Source organism: Alosa pseudoharengus, unplaced genomic scaffold, assembly GCF_046254945.1.
Source record: "Alosa pseudoharengus isolate Yale_2024_CS ecotype anadromous, Long Island Sound unplaced genomic scaffold, YU_APseudo_1.1 YU_APseudo_1.1_scf_23, whole genome shotgun sequence".
Taxonomy (NCBI): domain Eukaryota; kingdom Metazoa; phylum Chordata; class Actinopteri; order Clupeiformes; family Clupeidae; genus Alosa; species Alosa pseudoharengus.
The window spans coordinates 14,901,405-14,928,724 of NW_027468685.1; the positions used below are offsets into that span (position 1 = coordinate 14,901,405).

At 40.7% G+C, this 27,320-nt stretch overlaps 3 protein-coding genes across 5 annotated transcripts in view; all 3 read right to left on the minus strand.

Annotated features, from left to right (window-relative positions):
- Positions 1-106: 106 nt before the first annotated feature.
- LOC143140689 (putative C-mannosyltransferase DPY19L4) lies at positions 107-12,556 on the minus strand. 3 transcript variants are annotated; one of them, XM_076301735.1, is made up of 20 exons: positions 12,202-12,556; positions 11,808-11,893; positions 11,289-11,510; positions 10,920-11,044; positions 10,524-10,614; positions 9,887-10,008; positions 8,711-8,856; positions 8,113-8,236; positions 7,814-7,948; positions 7,588-7,719; positions 6,447-6,545; positions 6,131-6,204; positions 5,559-5,717; positions 5,204-5,323; positions 4,903-5,023; positions 4,230-4,286; positions 3,878-3,960; positions 3,472-3,601; positions 2,773-2,931; positions 107-2,320 (listed from the first exon to the last, which is right to left on the minus strand). In XM_076301735.1, the coding sequence occupies exons 1-20, from the start codon at positions 12,249-12,251 to the stop codon at positions 2,156-2,158; spliced, it is 2,400 nt and encodes a 799-aa protein (XP_076157850.1). In that variant the 5' UTR covers positions 12,252-12,556; the 3' UTR covers positions 107-2,155. The 3 variants fall into 3 exon arrangements, with proteins under 3 accessions (XP_076157850.1, XP_076157849.1, XP_076157851.1); XM_076301734.1 differs by having other exon boundaries at positions 6,447-6,548; positions 12,202-12,552; XM_076301736.1 differs by having other exon boundaries at positions 6,447-6,548; positions 11,808-11,934; positions 12,202-12,527.
- A 518-nt stretch (positions 12,557-13,074) lies between these two features.
- Positions 13,075-17,770, minus strand: psmb10 (proteasome 20S subunit beta 10). Its single transcript, XM_076301753.1, has 8 exons — positions 17,498-17,770; positions 17,280-17,373; positions 17,078-17,175; positions 15,011-15,151; positions 14,552-14,667; positions 14,007-14,065; positions 13,749-13,900; positions 13,075-13,294 (listed from the first exon to the last, which is right to left on the minus strand). Exons 1-8 carry the CDS (start codon positions 17,560-17,562, stop codon positions 13,183-13,185), a joined length of 837 nt encoding a protein of 278 aa, XP_076157868.1. The 5' UTR covers positions 17,563-17,770; the 3' UTR covers positions 13,075-13,182.
- A 1,445-nt stretch (positions 17,771-19,215) lies between these two features.
- The window catches only part of LOC143140685 (tenascin-like), a 37,320-nt gene continuing 29,215 nt past the window's right edge, over positions 19,216-27,320 (minus strand). The window contains exons 10-17 of the mRNA XM_076301730.1: positions 25,116-25,265; positions 24,406-24,548; positions 23,923-24,055; positions 23,022-23,173; positions 22,567-22,663; positions 21,875-22,033; positions 21,333-21,493; positions 19,216-20,883 (exon numbers count right to left, since the gene is read on the minus strand). Of these exons, the coding sequence (XP_076157845.1) occupies positions 20,785-20,883; positions 21,333-21,493; positions 21,875-22,033; positions 22,567-22,663; positions 23,022-23,173; positions 23,923-24,055; positions 24,406-24,548; positions 25,116-25,265 (1,094 nt within the window). The 3' untranslated portion in view covers positions 19,216-20,784. The remainder of the gene's footprint in view (positions 20,884-21,332; positions 21,494-21,874; positions 22,034-22,566; positions 22,664-23,021; positions 23,174-23,922; positions 24,056-24,405; positions 24,549-25,115; positions 25,266-27,320) is intronic.

Below are 27,320 nucleotides of genomic sequence, written 5' to 3' on the forward strand. Positions count from 1 at the left end.
AAAGAGTCAGGTAGGGCTTGAAAATTCCCCACCTCCAAAGTGGGCAATGACGTAAAAAGTACCACTGGATTATATAATTTAAGAACAGGCAGAGTACAAACAAATGTTGGACTTGATGTTGCTTTATTGTGTTATCATGTGTATGATTCTCACAATTTCCCCTTCCCTCATTCATCATTCCAGTAACAATTTTAACAAAGCCCCTGGGAAACACAGCAGGGTCACAGAAAATGACAAATATACTTTATTTATTTACTGTCCAGTACTGAGAAATGGACGTCCAAGTTTTAATTTGCATGTCTTCACTGAACAGACTAGACTCTACTTGTTTTATAAACATTATGACACATTTAGGATGAATAAAGGCCATGGCATATCATTTCAGAGTTTTCTAGCAGCAACACTGTATCAACTGCATTTCCCCCTCATTCCTCATCACAGCATCTTCTTCAATTCAAAACCATAAAAGAGCACAGAAACCATGTACGAAAGAACAGCTTTCCCTGACATACTGCAACATTTTAGACTTTAAAACCCGAACTTGTGATACAAAAGATTTATAACAGCTTAAACTGTTATAAACTCCTACAGGTAATTTAACCAAGCGCTAAACAAACAGCTAATGCAGCTTTCCAAATTAACATAGAAGGTTGCCTACTCACCAGAGAGTGCTTTGAGCAGGGTATACAGACAAATGGAGACATATGGGTGTACTAACTGACCAATAACATGGCTGCTATTTCCTTTTTCTATAACATATATGACCTTAAGTTATCTTCCCAGACCCCCCCCCCCCCCCATTTTCAGTAGGGGCTCTAATTAAATAAGATAGGGACTGAGCTGCAGGAAGGTCAACATACAGAAACTACATCATTCCAGTACTTAAACTGTTCAATTACAGTACCCTTGGTTTTACAAGCATGGCATACATATACATATCTGCAGTTAAAGCCTTTACTCCCTTGATACGCATACAGAAACAGACTATTCAAAACCAATAAAATACAACTGTCTAATGAATTACAGACTTAAGTTTGTATATACTTTGGGAAATTGTTAACCAATTAATTAAGAGGGGGTGTGATTTTGTCCCCCCTAGTCCATACCGCATGTGAGCATAGCTTTGTGCATTGTAATGTACTTAAAAATTCTCCCCAACACATCGAAAGGCATAGTAATAATCATTAGGCATGGTCATCAGCGAGACTGTAGCCTCAGAACCAGTCTGTGCTACTCAATAGGCAATATGAGAGGGATTTCCCCTCCATTTCACTTAGACCCCAGCTAACTCACCGAGGGTCAAAGTGAGAGAGACCAAAGACAGACAGACAGACAGACACGTGCGAGCGCGCGTACACACAGACACACACACACAGACACATACACACACGCACACACACACACACAGAAAGAGAAACAGAGAGATGCACAATCAGGCACACAAGAACACTAATACAAACTATGCTTAACAAATGTAACATGAGAAAGTCATATCTCGTTTAAGGCTCACTCACAAATCATTGGAGGATCACGGGTAACAGCACCCAGGGAAATCGGGCACACTACTAAGGGTGGTAAACTCTTGGATGGAGACCCTTACCACTAGTGTACAATTCTGCACACATACAAAAAAACAAAACAAAAAGCAACAAAAATCAGAAACAGAAATAATAATAATAAAAAAAAATAAACACACACACATCATATAAGAATAGATGAGGGAAGAAAAATCTCTATAAAAACTAAACAGATTTCGAGACGATAGAACCTTCCTCCACACAGACACACACACACAGCCACAGACACACACAACCATTTTTCACACAACACCCCACAAGACACTTATAGAGTGGCATTTCCACAATACCACTCAATGCCAATTTTTCCCCCTCCATCCTTAACACTATTCAACTTCACCACTAAACAATTGTAGCTCCTCTGCGTGTCATTCTACTCGTGTGACAAACATAGATTCCTTCCTCTTTTGACCTGATCAGAAGCATAACATTGACATTGACTGTGACTGTGCTCTCTCTCCCCAAAGAGTCAACACGGTCATCTGTCCACCTCTTGTTTCCGAGGTTACTAGTTGAGACAGAGGACTTGCCGAGATGAGAGGGAGGGAGATGGACGAGACTGAAGCACACATCAGTGGTCAGTACTGAAAAGAGATGACGGAGTTGACCTTGTAGACGTGGTACGATCGGTTCCAGAAGACACGCGTGAAGTAGTTGGTGTAGGGAGAGTAGTTCATTTTGATCTCGTGACAAAAGCGCCCATGTTTGGAGAAGGCATACATCTCACCTTTGTCATAAACAACCTGGCAATGAAAGAAGTCCATGAGAGTTTGCAAGAGAATAAAGAAATAACAAAGAGCAATGATACAAACTGCAGCTTTGAGCCTACACCCAAATCACAACCATGCAGATATTCAGTATAACAGCATGCCCTCTTATTTGTTCTTTTGTAGGTATATCAGTGCATGTTCACAAGTCAGTGCACAGTATAAAGGTGGTTGTGATTACAATGGTACAGTAAGTGTAATTTCACTTACCATGCCAAACATTCTCACACTTAGTATGCACTTGTTCTGTCTGCTCTCTTTACCAATTCAGATTGACTAGAATAAGTGTTTTTGCACTTTTTCATGAAAGATTTCAAAAGTTCTTGAAGCTTGACTACTGTTCCTTAACTGTAAGTGACTTTCGATAAAAGCATTTGCCAAATGTCTGTAAAACATAAGCAAACTGGAGTAGTGTATTTGTGACTTACATGGCCGTTGGAGTAGTCCAGCAGGTCCTTGATGCGGCAGCCCTTGATGGGGCTCATCTCGTTGCACAGCGACTCTTCGATGATGACGTAGCTGCTCTTGTTAGCCATCAGCAGCTTGTAGACGTCTTCTGCGGACCTCATGGCGTACACCTGATATGTCTGCAGACAAACACACACATTGGAGTCAGCACTTCAAGCTCATTCCAGGCTGTTAGCTGGTGCTAGCCTTAGCACATTTTATATATCTGCAGGTTGCAAAACACATCAATTTGAGCTACTGTAATTTCCAAGAGTTTCTCTGTGTTAGCCGGGTGTAACATTATGGTGCATACCTGATACATCTGCATGGTATGAGTCATAATCATAACGCAGTGTGTGAGCAAGCTAATTTCCGAATGTTCTCAGAAGTCATCAGGTGCAAACATTGCAGTGTGCACCCGATGTATGTATCTTATGGTCATGGTTATGGTCATGGAACTTAGCAGATGCTTTTGTCCAAAACGACTTACAGAATACAAAAGTTAAAATTAACAGTAAAAAGTTTGGAGTTGTTAAGCCTGCATTAAGCAAATTAAATTAAACATCTAAAATCTAGAAGCTCACCACCATTAGAGGCTGTAAATCTTTGAGAAGGAGTAGACTACTACAGTACTTCTATTTAAAAGCCTGATGGCCTGCTGATAATGACTGGTGACTCACACTCTCACTCCTCCTCAGCAGGCTGATGTCTGTGTAGAGAGGTAGACTGGTCACAGTTAAGCCAGAACACTTGACCATCCCCAAGAGCTGAGGGCTGCCCGCAAACACTGCAGCGGTGGGGACCTGGGATCTGAGAGAAGGAGGGAGGGAAAAGAAAGAGAGATAGAGAGAGAGACAGGGAGGATGGCAGAGAGAGGAAGAGATTGTGATATTTGTGCTTCTATATGGTACATGCTGTCTTCATTGTTCTCATATTTCATATCATATTTCTCTCCTCTCATATTTAAGTTCCAATCAATTTATATATTTCCAGTTTTTTTACAGAGTACACTCTCTAAAAAAACCCTTTCTAGTTACTGTTCTGGCTACTAATAAATCTTCACAAGTAGACGAGACACAAACTTACTTGATCCAGTTCATGAGTTCCACTGTGTCTGGGTCATAGAATTCCTGCAGCTCAGAGAGTTCTGACAGGACCCGTGGAAAATACTAGAACAGTGGCGAGACCGAGTAGCCTCTCATTATTGAGAATATATCAAAACATCACATCCAAAATCTCACCTTTTTTATTTTTTTATTACACGTCTCTGGTGTTGGACAGATTTCTATTTATATCCATTTTCATGATAATGCATGTTTAAGGTGTTAAAGGTATTTTATTACTGTGAACTATTTTTATAAGTACATCCTGAAAAGTGTTCATTTTCGAAGAATTAAAAAGGGGAACATATTTTATTAGACATGTGTCTTGTGCTCACCTCTCTCCACAGACTGAAGCCAATGATGGTAGGAACAGCTGTGCTCAGAATCAAAGCCTACAGATGGACAAAAAAAAAACAATGTCAAGATCAGCCCAAACAAAATGAAATGATACAGATTGAGGCTTCAAGCTGTTTAACCAAAAGAGAGAAAGCTTTGTTCCCTAGCATCATGCGGCCACACAGCATCCATTTACACCGTTAACACGGTGGCCATAATTACGGCCAATCTCTCAAGTGATCTACAAGGAGTAGCAGTCCCTGAATCGTTTAAAACGTAATGGCACCCAAATGAAACCCGGTGGTAGATGTCCAGACCACAGTGAATACAGTGTTACAAATAGCTTTATAAACCAGATTAAATATTCAGATCCTCAGAATCCTCACTCTCAACTCGATCCTCCTTACCTTATTCTGTGACAGCTGAAACAAACCAGCCGTTTGTTCATTAGACGTTAGTTGTTCAACAGATGCTTTTATCCAAAGTGATTTGCATTACAGGTTAACACATCTACCACACACGCGCACGCGCAAACGCCCATACACTTTGGCTCCAGTCATTGGTGTCTTTCTAGCAGTGCTGAGAAACTACCCGACACTACAGGTAAGGCATGCATTGTACCAGCATTATTTCCTATGACCCCTGTCCAGCTGAAAAGTCCAGAGCACTTACCAGCACCACAGGGTGGACAGATTTGAGCCTAAGCCACTTAAAGATGGTCATCCACAGCTCAGGGGAACACACCCCGAACGCTGCGAACATGCACACATAAGGTGTCCAAAGGTACTTCAACCTGCAGGGACACACACAGGGTCAGAAAGAGGTCTTGAAGTAACAAACCCAATCAAGGTGTCTGTGCATCTGTGTGTGCCATTGGGTAATGCAGCATCACACTTTCACACATCATACTTTGTACTTTTATATTTAGAGGATAGAGACACAAACAGGCGAATGTTTGCGTTGTTGAACATACCCTTCGAAAACCATGGCGAGTGCCCCGAAGAGCAAAGTGTGAAAGACGTGATAGGTGACCTCAGGCTGCTCCCCGATCCGTCCATCTTCAAGACGCAGATTCAGATTCATCGGCTCACCACTGCAATAAATAGGGGGAAAAAAATTATATTAATGTAAATATTCCCAAGGCTGATGTGCATTGCTTTCCCTAACACACTGGTGGTTATCTGTCCTGAATCTCCTGTAGATGGTGTGGAGGGTGGAGTGTGGTGTGTTATGGTGTGATGTGGTATTGTAAACTCATCTGACCTAAGCCTCCTGTAGAAGGTGTGTTGTGTTGTGTTGTGGTTTGTTGTGGTGTGTGGCTATCTGACCTGAGTCTCCTGTAGATGGTGTGGAGGGTGGAGAGCAGGCACACCAGCAGCACCAGCAGGTAGAAGGGGAGCACGGAGGCATGGGTCAGACGCAGGAAGAGGTCCTGGGTGGGGGACAGGAAAGCGTCCTGACACAGCAGCATATTGGTGATGAAATCTCTGGAAGGAGTTGGGAGTGAATTTGATGGTGTAAGCAGTTGCAAAAAACTCAGTAAAACTGCCTTTCAGGTGGCAAAAAGAAGCTGAACATTCAAAAATGCCTACACATGATTTCCATTTCGCTGATGATTCTATCCTCATAAGTTATACAAAGAAATGTCAAGAATATGTCCTCCCCATGCACAAATCTGTATAAAATCAAAATCAGACAAGCATTCCATGTTGTCATCCTTTATGATTAACATACAATTACCATACAATTGCTGTATAATCACCAATTTGAATGCAATTACCAGAGATAGTGAAAACGCATAAGATCTTCCTCCCATGCGGATTAAGAAATAATTTGTGTGTAATGATTCCTTAATGGCAAGTGACTGCGATGTTGCCATTGCATTCCTGACTATACTTACATTGTTGAGTTGAGTCCAAACTTCACCTGCAGGAACTTCAGTGCGAAGTCATCCTCATTAACATGAAGAATTTTCTAAGAAAAAATATAACAAATCACATTATCAGAATACACTTTTATTGGCCAAGTACACTGACTCATAAAAGCAATTTGTCTCCATTTGGCGATTCTCACAATATACATATCATACACAGACACTACAGCATTACTGTGCAAAATATGAACTTTTTACATAAAATACAAGTGGCGGTTTGTAAGGATTATGGAGCAGAGATCTCTCTTTGTGGCCTCAGCACAGCACTGGATAATGCTTCTACCTTCACCACGTAGCTGAAGGTGATGGCTGTGGTGAATACCAGGTAGAAGTGGAGAAGGATCTTGAGCACACGAGCTACCAGGGGGCCCTTCTTCATGTTCTTCTGCGAACCAACAGGAGAGATTAAGGGTAGAAACAGACGCCTGAACTCTAATAGGCTACGTTTGGGGAATTATAAACACTATGCATTAATGCAAAACAATTCAATTATACTTTATAGGTCTTTGACAGCATTCTTTATATATGTAATTTGTGTAACAATGAATGGCACAAGCTTACATTGCAACACAGCAAAAAGGTTTGTCAATGCAAAACAGTGCATTAACAGTACTCTGAAAGTGTGTGTGTGTGTATGTGTGTGACCAACTGCTGACATTACAAGGAAGTAGTGAGTGAGATTGCGTGAGTGTGTGTGTGTGTGTGTGTGTGTGTAGGAGAGAGAGAGAGAGGGTGAGAAATAGAGATGAAATAGGTAAGGGATAATGTATAGAACGCCGGTCATTATGGGGAAAATAAGTACCGACAGGGCGAACCGGACCCCGACACGCCAGCGGAGGGATCTTGTTTCGCCCTGAAGGGACTTATTTTCTCATAATGACCGGCGTTCTATACATTATCCCGCTTATTATACGGCTACTTGCCAAAACGAAAAAATAAACTCCATGATATGTCTCTTTACACTTATTTGTTACCGTTTCGTCGTGGCTTTTGCTGAGAAACAAATAGTTCGCAACACACGCTGAACTTGAATCAAACATTCTTTAGAACACAGCTGATCAACCGTCTGCTTTCACTTTTGAATGAAGTTCCAAGCGCAAACTCCGTTGCCATTGAAAGCGGTCATTCTTGTTTTCAGAGGTCCTTTCCCAAGAAATAATGACCGCTAGAACTTTCGGAAATCCCATTCAAGTCAATGGAGCATTCTACTTGCATTGTGAAGAGCCGTATAATAAAGAGATATAGACCCTTTCAAGAGAGTTCCATTATCAGCATCATAGTTGGCCCCACAAGGCTTCCGTTTTAACATTCCATATGTTATCTTAATGCAGAGGAAGTAGATTGGGAACCAAATAGAATGTTCAAGCATTGTTTTTGTTTTTATTGTTGAAAGGGTTTATAGATCTAGCTAAAGCTGCTCTTACCTGGAAGTACCTGGCCAGCAGGGTTGCTATGAGCAGGCTGAGCAGTGGGCAGCTGAGGAGGTCACTCTTCTGGTGCTGCAGCAGGTAGGCCAGCAGCAGGGAGCTCAGGTACACCTTATGGATGTCTGCCATCTGAACATGAACACACAGATATTTGGGACATTTATGATATTTGTGACCCTGGAAGGCAGTGTGTGTGTGTGTGTAGGCTGTTGCAGGAGGGTACCTTGCGTGGCTGCACAAGGTCAAAGCAGTCTAGCAGGAAGAGAGCAAGGCCCTGCACAAACAGCACGTAGTGGCTCTGTTCCCACACCGCCAGAAACGTGAAGGTCGTCACACTCATCAGGAGATAACAGAACATCTGCAGCGCACGCACACGCACACGCACACGCACACGCACACACGTCTTAGTACAACAACAGCACACTGACTTGACTGTATGCTATTTTGTAAGTAGGTTTGGTTAAAAACACCTGCTACTGTAAATGCATAAATATAGCTCGGGTTGTGGTGTTGGTACAGTACCTCTGCGGCGGAGCTGATGTTGTTGCTGAGGAAGCCGGTGAGAGCGGCCACCTGGCAGGAGAAGTACGGTAGTGCCCAGTTCTCTCTCAAAGGGATGGCGTAGTCCACCTTAGTGGTGTCCGGTCTGTGGGAAAAGCAAACGGGAACACTCAAGAGTCAGAAAAGGGAAAACTTTCTGTCACTGTCTCTTTAAGCTTGGGCTTGAGTCTCTTTACACTCCCTGCTCACCTGATGTCCTTTTTTCACTTCCCAAAAATGTTTTTAAAGCCTTCCGAAAAGCATATTTGCACAGTTTTTTTTTTACGTGTCTCTATTTGATTTATCCACACATGTATAGTGTTTATGAATAGAGAACACTTCAAAAGTAAATTAAGAGAAAGAGAATACGACTTTCCCTAACCATTACACATTTTCCTAATCCTCTTTCTCTTCTCTGCCTACTGATCAAGGGTGCGTTTCCCAAAAACTAAGTTAGCAACTTTGTTGGTTGCAATGCAATTTCCCATTGCCAACCAACTAAGTTGCTAACAGGTTAGCAACTATGGTTTTGGGAAACGCAGCCCAGTGTGTGTTCCAATCCCATTGTCCTCCTGCTGACCTGTTGATGATGTACCAGGCCACGGCCAGCATGCCGGCCACCCAGGTGCCACTCATGACCCAGCTGGAGATGAACAGGGCCGTGACGTACACCGCCTGCAGCCCGAACACCACCCCGATGTAGAAGTACACTGGCTCAATCACATCCTGGGAACAGAAAAGCAAGCACACACTCACGGTGAGAAGATATAGCGATATATAGATATATATGTAGACACGCACAGTAAATTCCATGCAAATATCTAACACTGTTAGTGTCACATATTCAAAATACCAGCATTGTTTGGTGTCAGGTCTGTGGAGGAAAACATACTGTAACATACTGTAATCAGCAAAAAAACATCTCTTAAATAAATGTCTTAATGGAAAGCATACATAGAATTCATAATGTCAAAGCTAATTTAAACATCATAAATACACATCACATTACACAAATGATAAATAAACAAACATGACCAGTCTTTGAAACTAAAGGACTGCTTTAAAGACTAGTTTTGCATTTACAGCATCACATAAATATAATTAGCTGAGACTTCTACTGTACAAAATTAAATTACTAAAAACAATGCATATTAAACATATTACAACAAAAATGTAGACATGCCTAAGTGAACTCCTTCCTTTCACATCACACACGATCTACAGTGTAGCAATAAAAGGATGTGTTCCACCACATCCTGGCAAGAGCCAGATAGGACCAGATAAGACGTGCCAGCTTGTATGCACCAGAAATACTAACTGTTAACTGACTGCACTGCACATCTGTATGTATGTGTCACTTAGTTGCTTGTATTTTTTAAAACAAAAAAAAGACTTTACTAGTACCATATAAATGTATGACATTAACTCATCAACTCATTATTATCTTTATGAATTTTGAAGTAGCTGCCATCTTAAGTGGCACTCAAATTCAAGTGCCAGTTTCCTACAAATGTCACTTCTGACCTCGGCATCACTAACGACTTGCCTACCAAGTCATCAGCTTGTTAAGGGTATAAGAACATGACGCTGTTATGTTTCATGAAATCAAGAGGACAACTTTATAATGCAGGCTTGACTTTTACTCAGCATCTTCAGAACCCCGCAATACAGACATGAACTACGGATGCCCACAGCTACCAATTAGTGCAAACACACATACATTACAGACGCCATGCTGTCCAGACACTGCACTGACCTGACTCCCAGTGAGTTTGTAGAGTAGGCTGGTGATGAGCTCTGGGTAGAGGGAAAGCTGCTCTACAGCGTTGATGGTCTGACCAGACACTGTCCTGTTGTCCCGCAGCAGGTCATATACACCTGCCAGAAAGGAGAAAAAAAATCCAAAAGGTGACATCACATGACAATAGGGCTGCAAATAACATTTATTTTTCTAGTCGATTGATCTGACGGTTATTTCCTCTGTTCCTTGATAATAAAATTTCCTAACATATTGATAATTATATCTATATATTAATACATGTCCTCAAAATCCTTGTATTGTCCATACACCAAATATATTTTGTTTACTGACAGAGGATTAATTTAAGTTGAAAATATAAGTTTAATAAACTGCTATAAGATCATTTTTAGGTATTTTCCTGAAAATTTGACACCGATTACCAAAATAGTTGCAGATTAATTTGATAAATGACAACTAATGTACGATTGTCACGATTAATCAATACATTGTTGCAGCCATGCGTGACAACAATATATTACTCACGCCAAAACAAGTCAGTCTCTAAATAATGATGTTTCTAAAACTGACGTTCATAAGCCTGATGCATTTTGGCAGAATTTTTGACCAAATATAAGTAGCAAAGACTCCTCACCTTTCTCAAAGGAGGGAGCCGAGAGCATGTGTTTGTAGTAGTAATAGTACATTGCACTGCCACCCTGGAACGTCAGTTCTCGCTCCACCTCCTGGCAAAGAAAGAAACCAGAGGACACATATTCCCAAAATTAGCTTTACATTTTAAAATAGAGCAATACTGAACTGATTCTCTCTCAGACAGAGCCAGTGTGGTATGTGGGCCACCAACAGGTATTGCCCTGATAAAGGTCTTCTGACCGGAAGCTTGGCTTTCTTCTCAATACAAAGAGGCTTGCATTAATCTAAGTGTGCAGAAAGTTATTATTGATTACACTGCTGTTAGTTTATCTGGCACCTTAACACATCCGTTGTGAGTGCGGTGTGTGTCTAGTGTATTTAGATGTGCGCCACCTACCTGCCGGGTGGAGAACCAGAATTTTCTCTCATGGTAGGTGGAGAGGTACACAGCGTACATCATACCACAGGTCACAGCTGCCAGGCAACCAAAGAATACCTTCACCAGCCGCTGAAGAATGACAGCTAAAGAGAAAAAGTGTATGTGGGTGTGAGTATGCGTGTGTGTTTGAGAAGGAATGAGAAAGAAAGAAAGAGAGAGAGAGAGAAATGAAAGATGGAAAGATCAAAGTGGGACTTTGAGTCATTACAGTCTTCAAATAAAACACAAAACGTATTACTTGAATGCTGAAGAAAAGAGCTTAAGGACTCTGCAGTGTCCATAACTTTATCATGAGTTGCATCTGAGGATGTGAGGCCTTCAACTCACATCTGCTGCTGGGTCTCTTGGTAGGGGAGGTGGTCTCCCTCTCCTGCTTCTCATTCTCCTCCTCAGTGCCATCGGGGGAGGAGATGACATTATCTTCCAGAATGGTGTCTGATTCTGGAACTGTATCTGATTCTGGAACTGAGACCGATTTTGGAACTGTATCTGACACTGGGTCTGGACTGGTCGTTTGTTCGTTTCCCGACTCATCCTCGGGGCAAGAATCTATGACCAAGAGTGATAACAGTACATTTCTACAACATAACCATGTCATTATGTGCTGTGTGAGACTGATTGTGAGAGTGTAGGGATGGGGCAAGTTTGTTTTCTTCAAACTGAATGAATGATGATATAGTCTGTCAAATTATTTTATCAATTATTCTTTTTAACAACAAACTAAGGAGGAAACATTTTAGTTTGCTGACATTATCAGTGCTCATATGTAGCAACTACACAGTTTAAAAAGTAGCCTACCCTACAGATTGTGGGTGTAGTGTAGGCGTACAATTAAAGTAAGGTTACCTGAGTTTGTGTGCTGCGAGTCAACTTCACCGTTTGGATGTTCTTTCTCACCAACAACTTTTCTACACCGCAGCTCAGCCATATCTCTTAACGATAGATAACACAACCTGGGCTCAGTTGATACCGCCTAAACATAACAAAATGCACGTTATCGCAATGTGCAACCTTTATCATTATCGGAAAAACTCCCAGGTTTTATAATATTCACAGTCTCTGGCTAAATATTTGATTGGCAGGATGGCTAGCATGTCCGCAAAGTCAAGAAGATGCAGCCACCTATAAGGTCATTATACCATAATTATTCTAAATCAACAGAATTACGATATGTTAACTCGTCATTGATGACAATCCGGAAGAGTCTAATCTGTTGAGAAAAATAATTACGTCTCGTTACCCGGTGTATTTATGCCCATGAGAGGTCTCCTCTTCTGCGAATTGTCGCATTGAAGCTAGGTAGACTTGAATGGGTCACAACTTCACCTTCGAAATGAACAGATTGCAAGAGCCAAGAGCACAAATTCTCGGTTGCATTCTACATGTGCAATAAATCCTTGTATGAAAGACTGCTCTCTACAAACATTTACTTCCTCATCCTACAGTATGTTTCGGGGATCATCACCACCCGCATCTCGCTAGCGATAGAAACTTTGCTCGTCCAGACAGTAGCTGTTCCTCATACCGACAAATACGGATGCCAATTTAGGACAATGCCTTCGGCCTTCACACCGTGGGGACATTCCAACCTGCGCTATGAAGACGCATACTACAGAAGTGAAAGTAGAGCCAGTAGAGCTCGACTAAGAAAAAGTGATGTAGTCTGATCGCATTTCAAGCTGCTTGAGTCAAAGCGCAAACAAAGTCTTCATTTTTCCTTGAGTAATGCTTATGCAGGAGGTGAAACTTCAAAATACGCCAGCTGAGTTGGCTTTTGAGGAACCTGATATAACTAGTTTAGTTATGACACTGAAATAATAGTGCTAGGCTATACTCACTATTTAATTTGAACTATATGAACTATAAGCAACAGTAAGAACTATATAACAACAGCAATAACAATATTTTTTTTATATTTTACTGCAGACATTAATAAGGCTGCATTGTTAGACAATTGTCTGATGACCCCAAATACAGAATAGCCTAGTAACTATCTGCATGACACACTGTGATTAGTAGGCTAAGAGCTGAAACAGGTGCACATTTTATTAAGTCTTGTATTGCACTCTATCAATATAATTTTCTGTCTATATAACAACACAGGACAGTGATGTGAAATGGCATAACTTTATTTCAAAATGAATTGTGATGTCAAATGTCCACAAATGAATATCTTGGCATTATTTGTATTTTTTCCTGTATGTAAAGCGCATTGCATGCTTCACTGAGTCTCCATCAACTGGACTGCCTCATCAACAACATCGAGTGGGATTGGAGTCACAGTTTTGGACAGAACAGCTGTAGTCCCAGGCTTGTATCTGTAATTACCTTCCCTGTAAGCAAAACATATATATTATACATCAATAGGTGTTCTTTGTAATATGAACTTGAATGTGTCTGCTTTGCTTTCTCATATATTTCAATGTAAGCATTTACTTCTCCCAGGTTATTTGCAAACAGTACTAATTCCCCTAACACCAAACACTACTGCTTCCATCAGTAAGGAATAGCAAATCAAAAAGAGACGGGTGATGGAGAAGAGAGAGAAATAAGAGAAGGGAACAAATGGCAAAGGACAGAAAGTAATGAAAAGAATGAAGGAAAAAGAAGAGAAGACAAGGCAGAGAAACAATGCCTTTAACTTTTAAAGGAAAAGAAAGCTGTACCAGAAAATGGAAAAAAATAAGAAAACAGAATTTCAGAAAACTACAATTCAGTTTGTCTGTATGACTGTCAGGTACTGCAGTATTACCAAAATCCTCTTGCAATGCCTGTGGTATTACTCACCTCTTCCCCTTCTGCGTTGGCTGATCAAACCCGCGCAGGTACTGCACTCCTTTTTCTGTTATCACGCACAGGTCCACGTTACTGCCAGAGCCCAGGTCACAGAAGATCCCCGCTGCTATGGCGTCCCTCACCAGAGTCTTCGCCTCTTCCAGCTGAGTACACAGCAGGTGTGAGGAGAAGGAGGAGAGAGATGATGGGTGAGGACTAGATGGGGTGCTGATTTCTTCTCAATAACGACATGTGACAAACTGCGCTTACCTCCAAGTTTGCCTTGTAGCGATCCTCAAACACGGAGACGGCCGCTGCAGCCCCTGAGCCTTAAACAGAATGATACAGGACACAATCTCTCAGAGAACCAGTCCCTCTTTGCACACTTTCAACCAAATCTTATCTTCATCTTGAGTTATTTTATCTGAAATATTTACAGTGAAAATGTTCCATCCAACAATCTTCACATTCAGAAGTCTATAATATCTACAGTATGTATGTTGGAGTTCGTTGACGTTTGTTGGAGCAGTGTGCAAGGTCCTTTAGTCTACACAGTCTCTCCATGACCCACGATTGCATACTTAACACTACAAGACTACACAATTGTGCAAGATTTTTCTTTACTATCAGCAAAGTACAGTATAATTACACTTTAATCATATCTATGATAATTTATCCTACATACAGAAAAATCATACATCTGCACTCTACCCATTTGTGCTGTCTACAGGAGGGCAAAATTTCACAGTGCAGACTGGACTAAGATAAGCAGACACACTGGGTGTTGCGATAGAAACGGGGTTGAGGGGTCCTACCCATGGTGAGGAAGGGCAGCTTGTCATATGATCCATGTGGGTAGACACTGTAGAGGTGAGCACCTGTAACGTCCACACCTCCAACAATCAGCGAGGAACCAATCTGACCCTGATACCTGCAATAGAGAAGCAAGTCACAGAGTCCAGATAGAGTTGACACAGGCTGCAATAGAGGACAACACAACATTGACACCAGCGGCAGCATTAAAATTTAGACCATACCGCCGTAATGTAAAAAATACATTGGCCCACATCGTACCACATAGTTGAATGAAAAAGATGAGTCTGGAGGAAAATATACACAATCTTTCAAATATACAAGATAATTACTACTATGATTTATTTCTTGTTTGTTACCATGTTTATGTTTATTTAAAACATCATAACATAACAAATCATCAACATGATTCTGAAACAGCATCATTGTTAGCTGCCGGTCATCTGGTTCGAATCTCCCACCTGAACAGCATCTGTTTGAGTTGCCGAGTCACCATGGCAACCATGGGAGGACGTCCTGTGGTCAGAGTATGAAGCTCCACATTGGATGACATCATCTGCGTGGTGATATCTGCATCCGCTGCTACTCCAGCCCCACAGCAGCTGTGTACACACAGACAAATATCAGATTTTTATCTTCAAACAAAAAATATGTAAATCATTATGATGTAACTATAATTACAGCAAACTAAGTATGCTAGGGGGCAGAGGGTATTCTAATTGAGTTCCTCCTTCTCTGCTCATTCAACTTAAAAAAGTACTGGTCGGATTTACATCACAGTTTCATACAAGGTACAGCCAAATCGTATCCTCCAACATAATGATTTAAATGCTGGGATTTTATTCTGTCTATGAGTTTGCCGGTTTCTGTGTGAGTGTGTGTGTGTCTGTGTGAGTATATGTGTGTGTGTTTGCCGGTTTCTCTCTTTCTCTCTCTCTCTCTGTGTGTGTGTAAAATTGCGATTTTTTAATTTTAAAATAAAAGATCTGTAATTTTACTCCCCATGCTGAAAGAGTTATTTCTCCTGTAGTTCAATTGTTCAATTGGTCAATTAAGGCTCTGCCAGCACTTGGTCATGGGATTAACCCCCATGGAAGCAAATTGATAATCTACTGCAAATATAAGAAGCTGCATTTCATCAGCTTTGCGGTCTCCTAGCCTACAACACAGCTTTTTCTGTGCTGAAGCTTAGTTTGGGTAAAAGTTTTAAAACCAACAACCAGGGTAGGAATTTCACGGCGGCCACGTTTTTGCCCCTTGTTGGCCGTGATGTCCCTTTGAAAATCAGAGGTTTACAGGCCACGGTGCCCTTGGTGCCCTTCTTTCAATATTCTGCTTTGCATCCTACTAATAGCGAATTTTATTTAGCCTATGGCCTGTCAAAATAATCTTAGCATTCACAGCGCAAATTAATTTCTTTTACGCAGTGATTAAGTGACAGCGCAAGAAAGAAAGTGCGTCTAAATGCACCTATTCTTCTCAGTTGAACTACTCACGAAGCCTACTCATCACACAGACATCACACGTATCACATGAAAGAGCTTTTTCTCAGCTTTTAAACGATGTTAGCCGCGAATTGCTGTGGTGAACGGTTCGCGAGAAACGTAAATAATATAATTAAATTTAATCATAAATTCTACTGAAGGTTTTCGTCAATCTCCCTACCCATTCCTCTCGGTGCAATACTTCACGAACCTTTCGTTTAACACATGACAAACCATATATCAGAATAAACAGCAGACCTTACCGAACATAAAGGTGTAAAGCAGTCCCCTGTACAGTTAGCCGTTCCAGAGTAATCCACTTTTGAATTTGCAGTACATTTCGACATGGATGTCTCCAAATTTGGGCTTTAAGTTTTACAGTGTGTTTAAATTGTTCCACATAATTTCATAACGGGCCAAATACAAAATAAATGTTACAAATATCGCCTATATATCGGTAAATCAGAGGACAGCTAAGAGTTTGTGAAAGTAGATCACAAAATGCTAAGCATGCATCTAGGCTAATTGAGTTTCTTAAAGCTGAACTGTGCTTGTTCAATACATTATTTCATAACAGGCCAAATATAAAATAAATGTTAAATATAGCCTAGATATCTGTAAATATTAGATGTTCAGATGATTTGCAGTTCTATATAATATGTCATGTTTCATGTTTTTGTAATGTTTCATACAGTGATGCAGGTCTACTGCAGTGAATAGGCTATACAACTTATATAGGCCACAATAGGCTATTTTTTATAGCCTATGTGGCCTTTGTGCCCTCCACCAAATATGCCCAACTGAAGGCCAAGTGGCCTTGCCCCCAGAATGGTGAAATTCCAAGCCTGCCAACAACATTGTTCTGTTTGAATAAAGATGTTTTGTAGAAAAATTGCTGATGATTCATCTAAATAGTTCCTATGAGATTTGTGCTCAAGAAGTGTATAACCTAACCTAGTTGTGTTGGAGGTGGAAATGTGTTCTTATATCTTTCACTGCAGTAGAAACAACCTCGGATACACAAAGGGTCTCATCATCACTTACTAAATCTTCTCAGCAATGTAGTGTATCTTCATACAGTTCTTATCAGCCACGACCATATCATCTGTTGCTCTTGTGTCTGCTCCCAGGATTACCCCATCCTAAGGTATAAAATGTGAGAAAGAAAGATCGAATAAGTCTACCTATTATTTATCTCTATATAATCAAGAGAGTAATAATAACAATGTAAGTGTGTATAGGCTACCTTGAAAACGAGTCCTGCAATAGTGGTACCTGTTTTTCGTGCCTTTGGAGCGCTGAAGCCCTGCTCAGCCAAGTTCTGTTCCAACACAGCATTTCTGCATAACATTTTATTCAGTCATTAATTTATAATGCATGAAATACAAATTAGGCTACAACAAGGGAAAACACATAGAAATCCTCTAGAATATAATCAGTTTAACGATTTATACGTTCACTCACCGGCGTGTATTCTCAAAGGAAAAGCCACTTCTTGGTGGAACACAAGGCCGCGTTGTGTTCAGCATCGTTCAAATACCAACCAAAATTTCAACTTCAGCTTAAATATTTTGAGACGGATGCTACAGTAGCCTATATGAAAGTGATAGTAGGCCTATAGGCTACTGCGGACTCTCTGTGTTTTAAAGTCTTCTTTATCGTTTTGATAGATATGTGAATGACCAGAATGTGTCAGCATAATAGCATGTTTGAGACGTGATCTCTTTCACTTTCTGTTTTCACACAATACGTCGCACGAATCAAATTTATACAGGAAGTGTGATATCGAAGTCACAAAGAGATAGTGTCATTTCATATAGGGTAGCCTACTTTTGGTCATTTGAGGTCGGGTAGCCTATGGTTAACTCTTTAAATGAAAGAACGGGTTAATAAAATAAGAATGTAGCTGTAGGATACAACAGGTTACACTGACCAATGGAACCAGTCAGTGTTTTACAAATGCAGGATAGGCTACAATATTAAACAGCAGCCTAGCGCATCTTGTCAAAACACGCCTACAATCCGATATTGTATAGGCTACAGTGCAAAGACACGCACCGCAATGCGCGACCCTTGCATTGCCTTGTTATTTCCACATATGGGCTAAACATTAATTGTAGTTATATAGGCTGGTTTGTCTGTCGCTGGTATGACAGGTATCACCACAAAGATTTTGACTAGACTTTTTACAGTAGTCTGTAGACAAAGATGTTTTTTTCGCTGACTGTTCTGCCTAAGCCCACTAGGGGTAGCCCAAGGTATCGCCTTAGGAGAATAGGAGAAAGCCATAAGACCTCTCACACGTGTTTTATATATATATATATATATATATATATATATATATATATATATATATATATATATATATATATATATATATATATATATATATATATATATATATATATATATATATATACGTATATATTGTGACATCTGTAGTCCCAGTGCGAACTACTTTGTCATAATCTGGTGCGTGCCCTAAATAATGTGTTGTGGAAGCAATCAAAATACTTTCCTACACTGGCCGTGGTCCCACTTTGTAACTGCTGTTGATATGAAGTCGTAAGAGCAATTCCCATTCTCTTAGTAAATATGAGGTAAGTAATCTGCAACCCCTGACAGATCCAAATGCCTTATAGGCTCACCCAGATCTTTCAAATCTATGATCCCTAGTATGCTTATGGTCCTTTGTCCCTATCTGAGAACCCGTAATGAGTCTAGTATTTCCATTAGCTATAACATCCCAGTAATAGAAATGCAATGGAGTGCAGATCTATGGTCTATGGGACTCAGTCCTAAATTCTCACCACTGAGGGACTGTAGCAACAGGATATGGTACTGAATAAGAGTTCTAGCAGACGGTAGGAGTGCTCAGTCAGAGATTTGTAAGAGTTTGTCTGAAGGATAAAGGTCTTTAGGGGAACTTAAAGAAAGAACACAAGAGTCTGTGGTGGGTTTTTGAGATGAACAGTAGGCTACATGTGAACAGTAGTGTCTTTGTGAATAATGCTGGGTTGCTTGCCACTGATTTACAAGGTGTCTAGAGAACCAAGCCACAACTTACACATAGAAAATGGAAAGGACATTAACTCATGGAGATAACTTTCCCTCTCTATGAATTTGTAATAAAAAAAAGTATAGAAGAAAGAACATTTTCCAACACAAAAAAAATCATTGCTTTATTTTTCAATTTGAGTCTGAAAATACTACATGAGCTTACAGTATGTAATAAAATAAAATAGAAAATCCATAGTAAATACAAAACACAATATCAACATACTGACTTTAAAAAAGAACAAATGTTAGATGTTTTGCATCCTTATACCCCTTAAATGCGATGGATATACAAGTAATACGTTTAACTGATCTCTTTCTCTTTTCTCAGTAAACTGAATCAGTGTGTTCCTGCCACAACCAATAGACCTGAGGTTCTCACAACCCTCCTCTCTCCCTCTGTTGTTCTGGAGAATACAAACACTGCATGCATTCTTAGGAATTTAGCCAGAGCAGGTACAGTAAACTCTTGTCAGTATTTTTTTGTAACGTACTGTGGTTAGCATGAGGATGATGATGATGGTGATGATAATGATGATGTGTTTAAATTAAAGTCTTTAAGTGTATGGAGTCTGTGACTTAAAAAAAAAAAAAAATCTCTCATTTGATATGTGTATGTATGTGTGTGTGTGGTCTCCTTCACTTTGAACTTCAGTGAGTGTGTGTATGGATGTAAGTCCCGTAATGCTGGATGGTAATAGTAATACAAGGAGTTACTGCCCACTGGAGTCTTGGTCATATCCCACATCGCATCTAAAAATATCAACACACTCCTCTTGCATGCACATTTGATAGAATGATGATAGATTTCTGGTTTTGATAAAATAGTGGTCCCCTAGAGAGTGTTATGTTGGGAGCAACAAATAAATGAACGAACACTAGAAAATTCAACCAGTAATCATAGAGATTACTACATATAGTGGAATTTATTTACACAGGGTAAACAAAAAGCCCATAAAAACAAGACTGTTTCAAATACATTCATGAAAATAAAAATAAAGAGAAATTTTTCCTTGCATCGCCGAAAGGCAATTTAAGATGTTCAACTTGTTTTTGTGTCTGAATGATCTTTCTTTCCCTTGCTTAGATATCAGCAAAAATAAAAAGCTAATCCACCACATAGGCTTTCCCCGAATTGGAGGATTAAGGCAACAAAACTCTCCACATTTCAGACCATGTCTATTTTCTTATTTTTTTATAATAATATTTCTCAGGATACAGACAAAAGAAAGAGCTCAGGCACCTCAACTCAGTACAAAGCGTGAACTCAGAAGAAAAAAATAAAGCACCAGTCAACTTCAAACACGTCCACCAAAAAAAAAAAAAAACTCACATAGCATAGTAAATATTTCCATCATCGTCAGGGAAAACCATGTGTATACTGTCAGTGGTGGTGAATGTGACTACAATTTGACCAGAGGTTTCAACCTCCCTAGAGAAGTGTAGAAACTGTATCATAAACTATAGTAGTAAAATACATTTTCTGTATCTTGTGTTTAAAAGAGTAATAATTGCCTTGTCTCTTTGTGTTTATATGGATGTATCTGTGTGTGTGTGTGTGTGTGTGTGTGTGTGCGTGCGTGCGTGTGCGTGTGCGTGTGTGTGTGTGTGTGTGTGTGTGTGTCTGTGTGTAGCATATGCAAGCTGTGTTTTTTGTCATAGAGTTGTCTCTGGTTTGTCTCTCTGTCCTGTTCTTAACCCTGAGAAGGAGGTCTGAAGGAGGTTGGACGCATTTTCATCTCGACGAAGGGGATGGAGTATTCTTTGCCCTTCCATGTCGTCCAGATCACACCCTAAGAAAGAGAAGCACAAGGGTCAGACTCTGCCCTGCGTCAATAAGATATCACAGGCCAAATTGCAGCCCGCTAGTGACTGGTTTCTTCAGGAATAAAGTCTCAACTTATTTCCACATAGATTGAGGCTGAATTGGGAAGGATGTAAGCTCTGATATGAAGTGGACAGAGTAGATCCAGTCAAAAACAAGTCCACTTCTGGTCACTATCTATTGATGAGTTAAGTATATATTCTCAGTCAGGCTTCATTACTTCTGAACCTTTAACTGATCTTTATGGCGTGTGTTTGTATGAGTATGTGTGTGTGTGCATATGTGTAAGAGTGCATTTGCGTGCGTTTGCGCACAGTGAGTGAGTGTGTGTGTGTGTTTGCGCACATATGTGTGTGTGTGTGTGTGTGTGTGTGTGTGTTTATTTCTCTTCCCCCTCTAGATAAGCCCCCTCCTTACCTGGTGATTTTTGATTGTGCCGTAGAGGCCATTGAGGTTGGCTTCATGGCAGTTCCTGTACCACCAGCCTCCTCTGTAGGATATGGCGCAGACACGGATGTCGGAGAGGTCTCGGTCTCGGGTGGAGAACACACGGCCATTGTGGTACGTCATAGAGTCACCTTTCAGGAGAATGGAAGACAAGTGTGTGGATGCAGTGAAGAAAAGGGGAGACATGAATTCACAGGAGAGGGAACAAAATGGTGGTGTTAAAAGTTTATGAGAATTTAGACTATTAAAATAGAAAGATCTGGTTTTCTGAATCAAATGCTAAAATGTCAAGATGTGTAATTCTATAATTCTATGAATTCTAGGGGACTTGGATATTTTATATAGAGGGTTTGTACATTTCTTTAGATTTTTCAGGTCCAGAAAAAAAACCCTTCAAAGGTAATGACAAGCTGTAAAATAATATTGGGAAATACTTTTAAACGTTTATGTTTTGACAGTGAAAGTTAATTTCAAGTTTAATGAGTGGAAAGCAAAGCCTAATCAAGACCCACCTGCATTGCCAGTGTAACCAGACACCCTGAGTGTGTATGTCTTCCCTTGGCCAATGGAGAATGATGAGTATTTGGCAAAGACGGACTCGCCCTCGGCACGCATGTCTACCCGCAAGCTCATCGGTTTCATTTTGGTCATGTTATGAAGTAGATCATTACCTGAGAAGTGAGAGATAGACAGGGAAAGAGTAAGATAGATATAGAGAGAGAAAGAGCGTGAGAGTTACTCTATCCAACAGAGAGAGGAGAGTGTTCAAATGGCTCTGTCTTTACTCTCTTGTCAACTAGAGGTCACTAGAGTCATTAATTACTTGAATACTGTGACATATGACTAATGTGTTTCACTGAATTCAAACTATCTGAGAGTGTGGCTGTGTTGGCAGTAAGACCCAAACAAAAACGGTGCAGGACACAAAAGCGTGATTAGCTTTACAAATTTGTTTGACAGCCTTTTAATATGTTGAACATTTTCAATCTACAAGGGCTGTCTGCTTTGTTTCATCTCGCACATAGCTGACAACCTCTTTGTGGAAAACAGCTATCATTAAAGCTTTATCCTTCATTACTGCCCTGACATTTAAGCTTTTATGACATTAGCCCGAACGGCTTCTGTTTAAAATAGGACTGGCGTCCCCCTGTGGAGTGGATCAGATCAGAACAAAAACAAACGCAGCGTGACGCATGACTCATACCCATCCAGAACTCTTCACTCGGGTCGCCAAATCCGCTGCGGTAGTCTTTCCAGCCCCTGTAGAAGTTCACCTTGCCATTCACTCTTCTCTGGAAAAGCTGTGAATGCATGCACACATGCACACACACACACACACACACACACACACACACACACACACACACACACACACACACACACACACACACACACACACACACACACACACACACTTAAACAGCCGTCACTCACAAAGTGGACTGTATTTAATAACCTTGCTAACAAACTGGTTATATAACTGCCGTGTGAACTGATATATGGCAATAAGCAAAATATCACTTTTTTTAACAGCCATGACATTTTGCATTTGCACTTGTTTTTTTATTCCCTGATTATCTGAGAGAGGCCACTGCAAACATTAACTGAAGGGACTGAAGGGACTCCAGAGCTTGTGAATCGAGCCAGACCGGCTCTTACCGTCCAGCCGCCTCCGTCCGTCTCCATGTCGCAATAAGCAGAGACTGGCTCGGAGTCCGGGCCGTTGGGGAAGATTTCGACCAGGCCGGACTCGTGTGCGCCGTTCAGAAGCTCCTGGGAACAATCAGTCGGGTACGGGAACCGGAGACTTCCTGACAACCAAACACGAGGACAATAAAAAGGAGAAAGAGACACAGAGAAGCAGAGACCCAAAGAGCTGGAGGACACGTGGAAGGAGCAGAGAAACAAACAGACAGGGATGGAACTCAAATGGGAACCCTCAGTTTTCAATTGAAAAAATATAATGTCCGCAACACTGCTTTTGACTCCCAATTATTTAATGCAACGTTTCGACCCTGCTGGGTCTTCTTAAGGCAAATGGACGGCAAAGAGGCAAAATTTCGACCAGCAGGGTCGAAACGTTGCATTAAATAATTGGGAGTCAAAAGCAGTGTTGCGGACATTATATTTTTTCAATTGAGTATAGTTTTCTTTTGTCCTGCACCTGCCAGAAGGTGGGATGTGCACACTATAACTGTTTGCTGAACCCTCAGTTTTCCACATGCTCCTAGGCCAAGAAAGTATAGCTCATTTTACTTTTCTGTACATTTATACAGTAGCCTATGTTTGCATATGGATTGCATACGGTAGGTAAGTCACAGATGTATATGCATAGCCGGTATGTACATGTGTGTATGTATGTGTATGTACAGTATATGTCTGTATTCCTTTATGGTGAATAACACTCTTGGTGGCATAACATAATTTTTTCTCAGAAAAAAGAAAAAAAACAAGAAAAAAGCCATTTTAGGCAGGACAGCTGATATCTAAATAGATATGGCCTCGATCTGGCATGACCAAAGGTTAACGCTCCCACACTGCGTTGGTGTTCGGTCCTCACCTGTGGTGAACTCAGTGGTGATGGCCTCTGTGTAAACTCCTCCTATCTCTGCCTGTAGCCGCACTATGTACTTGGCGCCTGGCCTCAACCGCACCAACCTGTGATCATTGAGGTCTGGGCCCACAAACGCATCCTGTTTACAGAGGGGAAACACAGAAAGCACACAAAACCTCACTGATTACGTCATTTACACCAGAAGGGCATGTGGAGAGTGCAGACCCCCACCAATGCCAAATGGCATATCTCGCAGCATCGAACTAAATCCACAGAGCTGCCCAGAGAGTGCTCCAACGTTTGCTAGGTTCTTCCTTGTCACGTTTCATGAAGAGATTTTTTATTAAGTAAGAGTCGATATCAGTACAATACAGTAAACTCAGTGCAAAATATATGCTTTTTATACAGTACATGTCAATGTCATACAACATACAATGTCATATTTACTCACTGACTGAAGTACTAATGAACGATAATACCGTTACTCACTTGAAAGGCCTGGCCCTCTATGGCGTACTGTAACTTGTAGCCTGAGGCCTTGGAAGAGGGTGGTTTCCATTTCAACACAGCCGAACGTGGGGTGACCTGACTGGCTGTCAGGTCCTTCGGTCCATCTCCTACCCGTCCAGAACCTGTCAGAGAAACACATACGGTAGCATTTTTATCAGGTATTTATATCATCAGCCATGCACTTGAAGCTGACTTTTTCGTGAAGTACAAGACAGAATAACTGCGTCAGCAAAGTAGTTTATTGATGTGTCAGCTAACTAAAAGAACTACAAGTAGGAGAAGCAATCTGAATGAAAAGAATGATAATAGATACAAAATACCCAATGCTGGGACTTCTTCTATAATATATGATCACATTGGATTAATATGCTTATGATATATGGCATTTTAGTAATCGTGCTTTGGTAGTGTTTTTATAGGTTGTGTAGGCTCTTTAAAAGACGCGTCTTAAACAGGAAGGAACAGAGACCCACACTCAAAACCCAGGGACAGCCACTTATCTTTACAGGTCTGTTTTATTACACAGACCAAATAAAACGTCCATCCAACAAAAACAAAAGTGGTCTTCCCCTTTTCATTTTGAGCATGGCTTTCCATTCCTTCCTGTTCTACGACATATAACCATAACATGGATCTTGTGTGGTGCTGATGCTGAGCCTATATGTCTGCTGTGTGACTGACTGACTGACCCCCGGTGGTGGTAAAGACAGTGGTCGCTCCATCGCTCTTGCGGTTGCCAAGGTGACTGGTGATTGTGACGCTGTAGTCTGTGGAAGTATCCAGTCCGGTCAGCTGTTGGGCCGCGGCATTCCCGGACACCGAGATGGTCACATCGGGCCCTGAGAGATGATTAGAGATGAAACAACATTGGAGTCAGTCCGTGGGACACAGCTCAGTCTTATAATAGACCCTTTCAACAAGAAAAACAATGCTTGATCGTTCTATTTTGTTCCCAATCTACTTCCGCTTCATTAAGATAACATGTGGGAACAACTATGATGCTGATAATGGAACTCTCTTGAAATGGTCAATAATAGTCACTGTGAAATCTCTTCCTTTGGCAAGCTTTGTCAGATGGATGAATAAATACTAGGCCTGAGAGTCATATAGAAGTGAAATAGAAGTTCTTGGGTCTTTGTCTGGGCTCTCTGAGTACCATAGTTGGTTTATGTATGCCCTTGAGATGATTTTCAGTCTCAGGCCTGTCATGGATTGACAACGCAAACAGTGAAATAACTGACAGTGCCTTTAACAGCTGGGCAGCTTAACAAGCAGAGCAGTAAGATCTTTCCTCAAGTGATTTAGACACTGATTGCGTCAGGGCCTGCCGGGGATGACCATGTAAGCACCCAGGACAGCAGGCAGTGGTGGGCAGTTTTACAAGCAGGACTGCATAATGTCCTCTCTGGTGATTTAAACACTGATTGCAGTGCATATTTGAAAAGCATTGTCTGTGTGTTAACATGTCAACAAGTATTGAGTGAAAACAACAGTGTCAACGTCAGTGTTTTTGGTTTTGTCCAAAGTTTTTGGCATGTGTATGGAGTTCTGAAACGTGTCCAATATGAATAAAAATGTTAGTATAAAGAGGCAAAAGCCATTTTTAAAAACTTTATGGGATGACCTCTAGATACATAAATCCAGAAAAACTATAAATCAGTCATTTCATGTCTATAGAGAAAATTATTACCGTAAAACTTCAAATAATCGCCGAGTCCCTAAGAGACGCCTGTCTCTTTTAAACGCCTGGCGTGGCTACAGGTTTGGGTTAAAGGCCGGTCTCCAGTAGAGGCCTGGTCTGTTTTTTAGTTTCGGGTTGTATTTAATCTTCTAAAACCCGTCAGATCGTCTGTTTAAAGATTCACAATGACACGAAACCGTTACAGAAAGGAGGTTACAGCAGTGTGAATTAGAGGTTGCACGTTGTTACAAGCCGTTGCAAAGCATTCACATGTCTGGTCAGTTGCAAGGTTTTAGAATGTTGCATCAAGTTGCTGTTCATCTCGTTGCGAATCTTGCAAATTTTTTCCCGTCATCTACTTCCTGAAATTTTGGTCAACACAAAAGTTTCAAGAGTGGGGGATGGAGTAGAAGATGGAGACAAATTCATTAATATGATATATTTTCCCGGAATGGATGTGCAGGACTGAGCGGCGGTCATATTTTGTACCGCTATGCGGTACATCTAGTTTTGTTATTCAGCACCCCTGGTCAAAAATATGTTCCCGCGAGCCTGGAAGTAGGCTATGATTTGAATGTAGACTGTTGTCAAATTTGGCAAATACAAAACGGGAGAAACAAAATGGTTCATGCTCTCTCATGCTGTTTCATTAATGCCGAAAATGAGGGAGAATGAAACATTAAGCACGTTCCACTTTTGCATAAATAATTCCTGAACGGTTTTGGTCAGGGCTGATAATGCAACTGTATTTGACAAAGGACCGATATATTTGCTAGTGACAAAATATGAGCTTTCAGTGTGATACGATCTCTTTGTAGATTACGTTTAATTAAAACGTGTTTCATCTGTTCTGGCTATCCCCGCTATTTGGATCTTACTGTATCTCACTCAATGAACAACATCTCAACACTAAATGAATGATGATCCGTAATTGTCATCAGATAGCCTAGTCATATAGGTAGACATTCAGTGTGTTTGAAATAATTAATTCAATAATATTTTCCATCTTTGCAGAGGAAAAGTTTTGTGTAAAGGGAATTAAAGGCCTGTCTCATATAGACGCCTGTCTCTAATACTAGCCGGTGCAGTTTGGCGATTTGGGAAAATAAAAGCCCGGGCTATTATTTGGAGTTTTACAGTAGTTCATTAATTATGATGGATTTTCAAGAAATAATCCAAGAAACGTGTATATTCAGTGTCACTCAGTCATGTA

Excerpts from the sequence above, each read along its gene's own strand:
- LOC143140689 (XM_076301734.1), bottom strand. The coding sequence starts at position 12,251 with ATGCGACAATTCGCAGAAGAGGAGACCTCTCATGGGCATAAATACACC. Across the intron at positions 8,857-9,886 it reads ACAAACTCACTGGGAGTCAG|GATGTGATTGAGCCAGTGTA; the intron begins GTCAGTGCAGTG and ends TTCTGTTCCCAG. Across the intron at positions 3,602-3,877 it reads GAACTCATGAACTGGATCAA|ATCCCAGGTCCCCACCGCTG; the intron begins GTAAGTTTGTGT and ends TCCTTCTCTCAG.
- psmb10 (XM_076301753.1), bottom strand. The coding sequence starts at position 17,562 with ATGCTGAACACAACGCGGCCTTGTGTTCCACCAAGAAGTGGCTTTTCC. Across the intron at positions 17,176-17,279 it reads TTGCAGGACTCGTTTTCAAG|GATGGGGTAATCCTGGGAGC; the intron begins GTAGCCTATACA and ends TTTATACCTTAG. Across the intron at positions 13,901-14,006 it reads GCTACAAGGCAAACTTGGAG|CTGGAAGAGGCGAAGACTCT; the intron begins GTAAGCGCAGTT and ends CTGTGTACTCAG.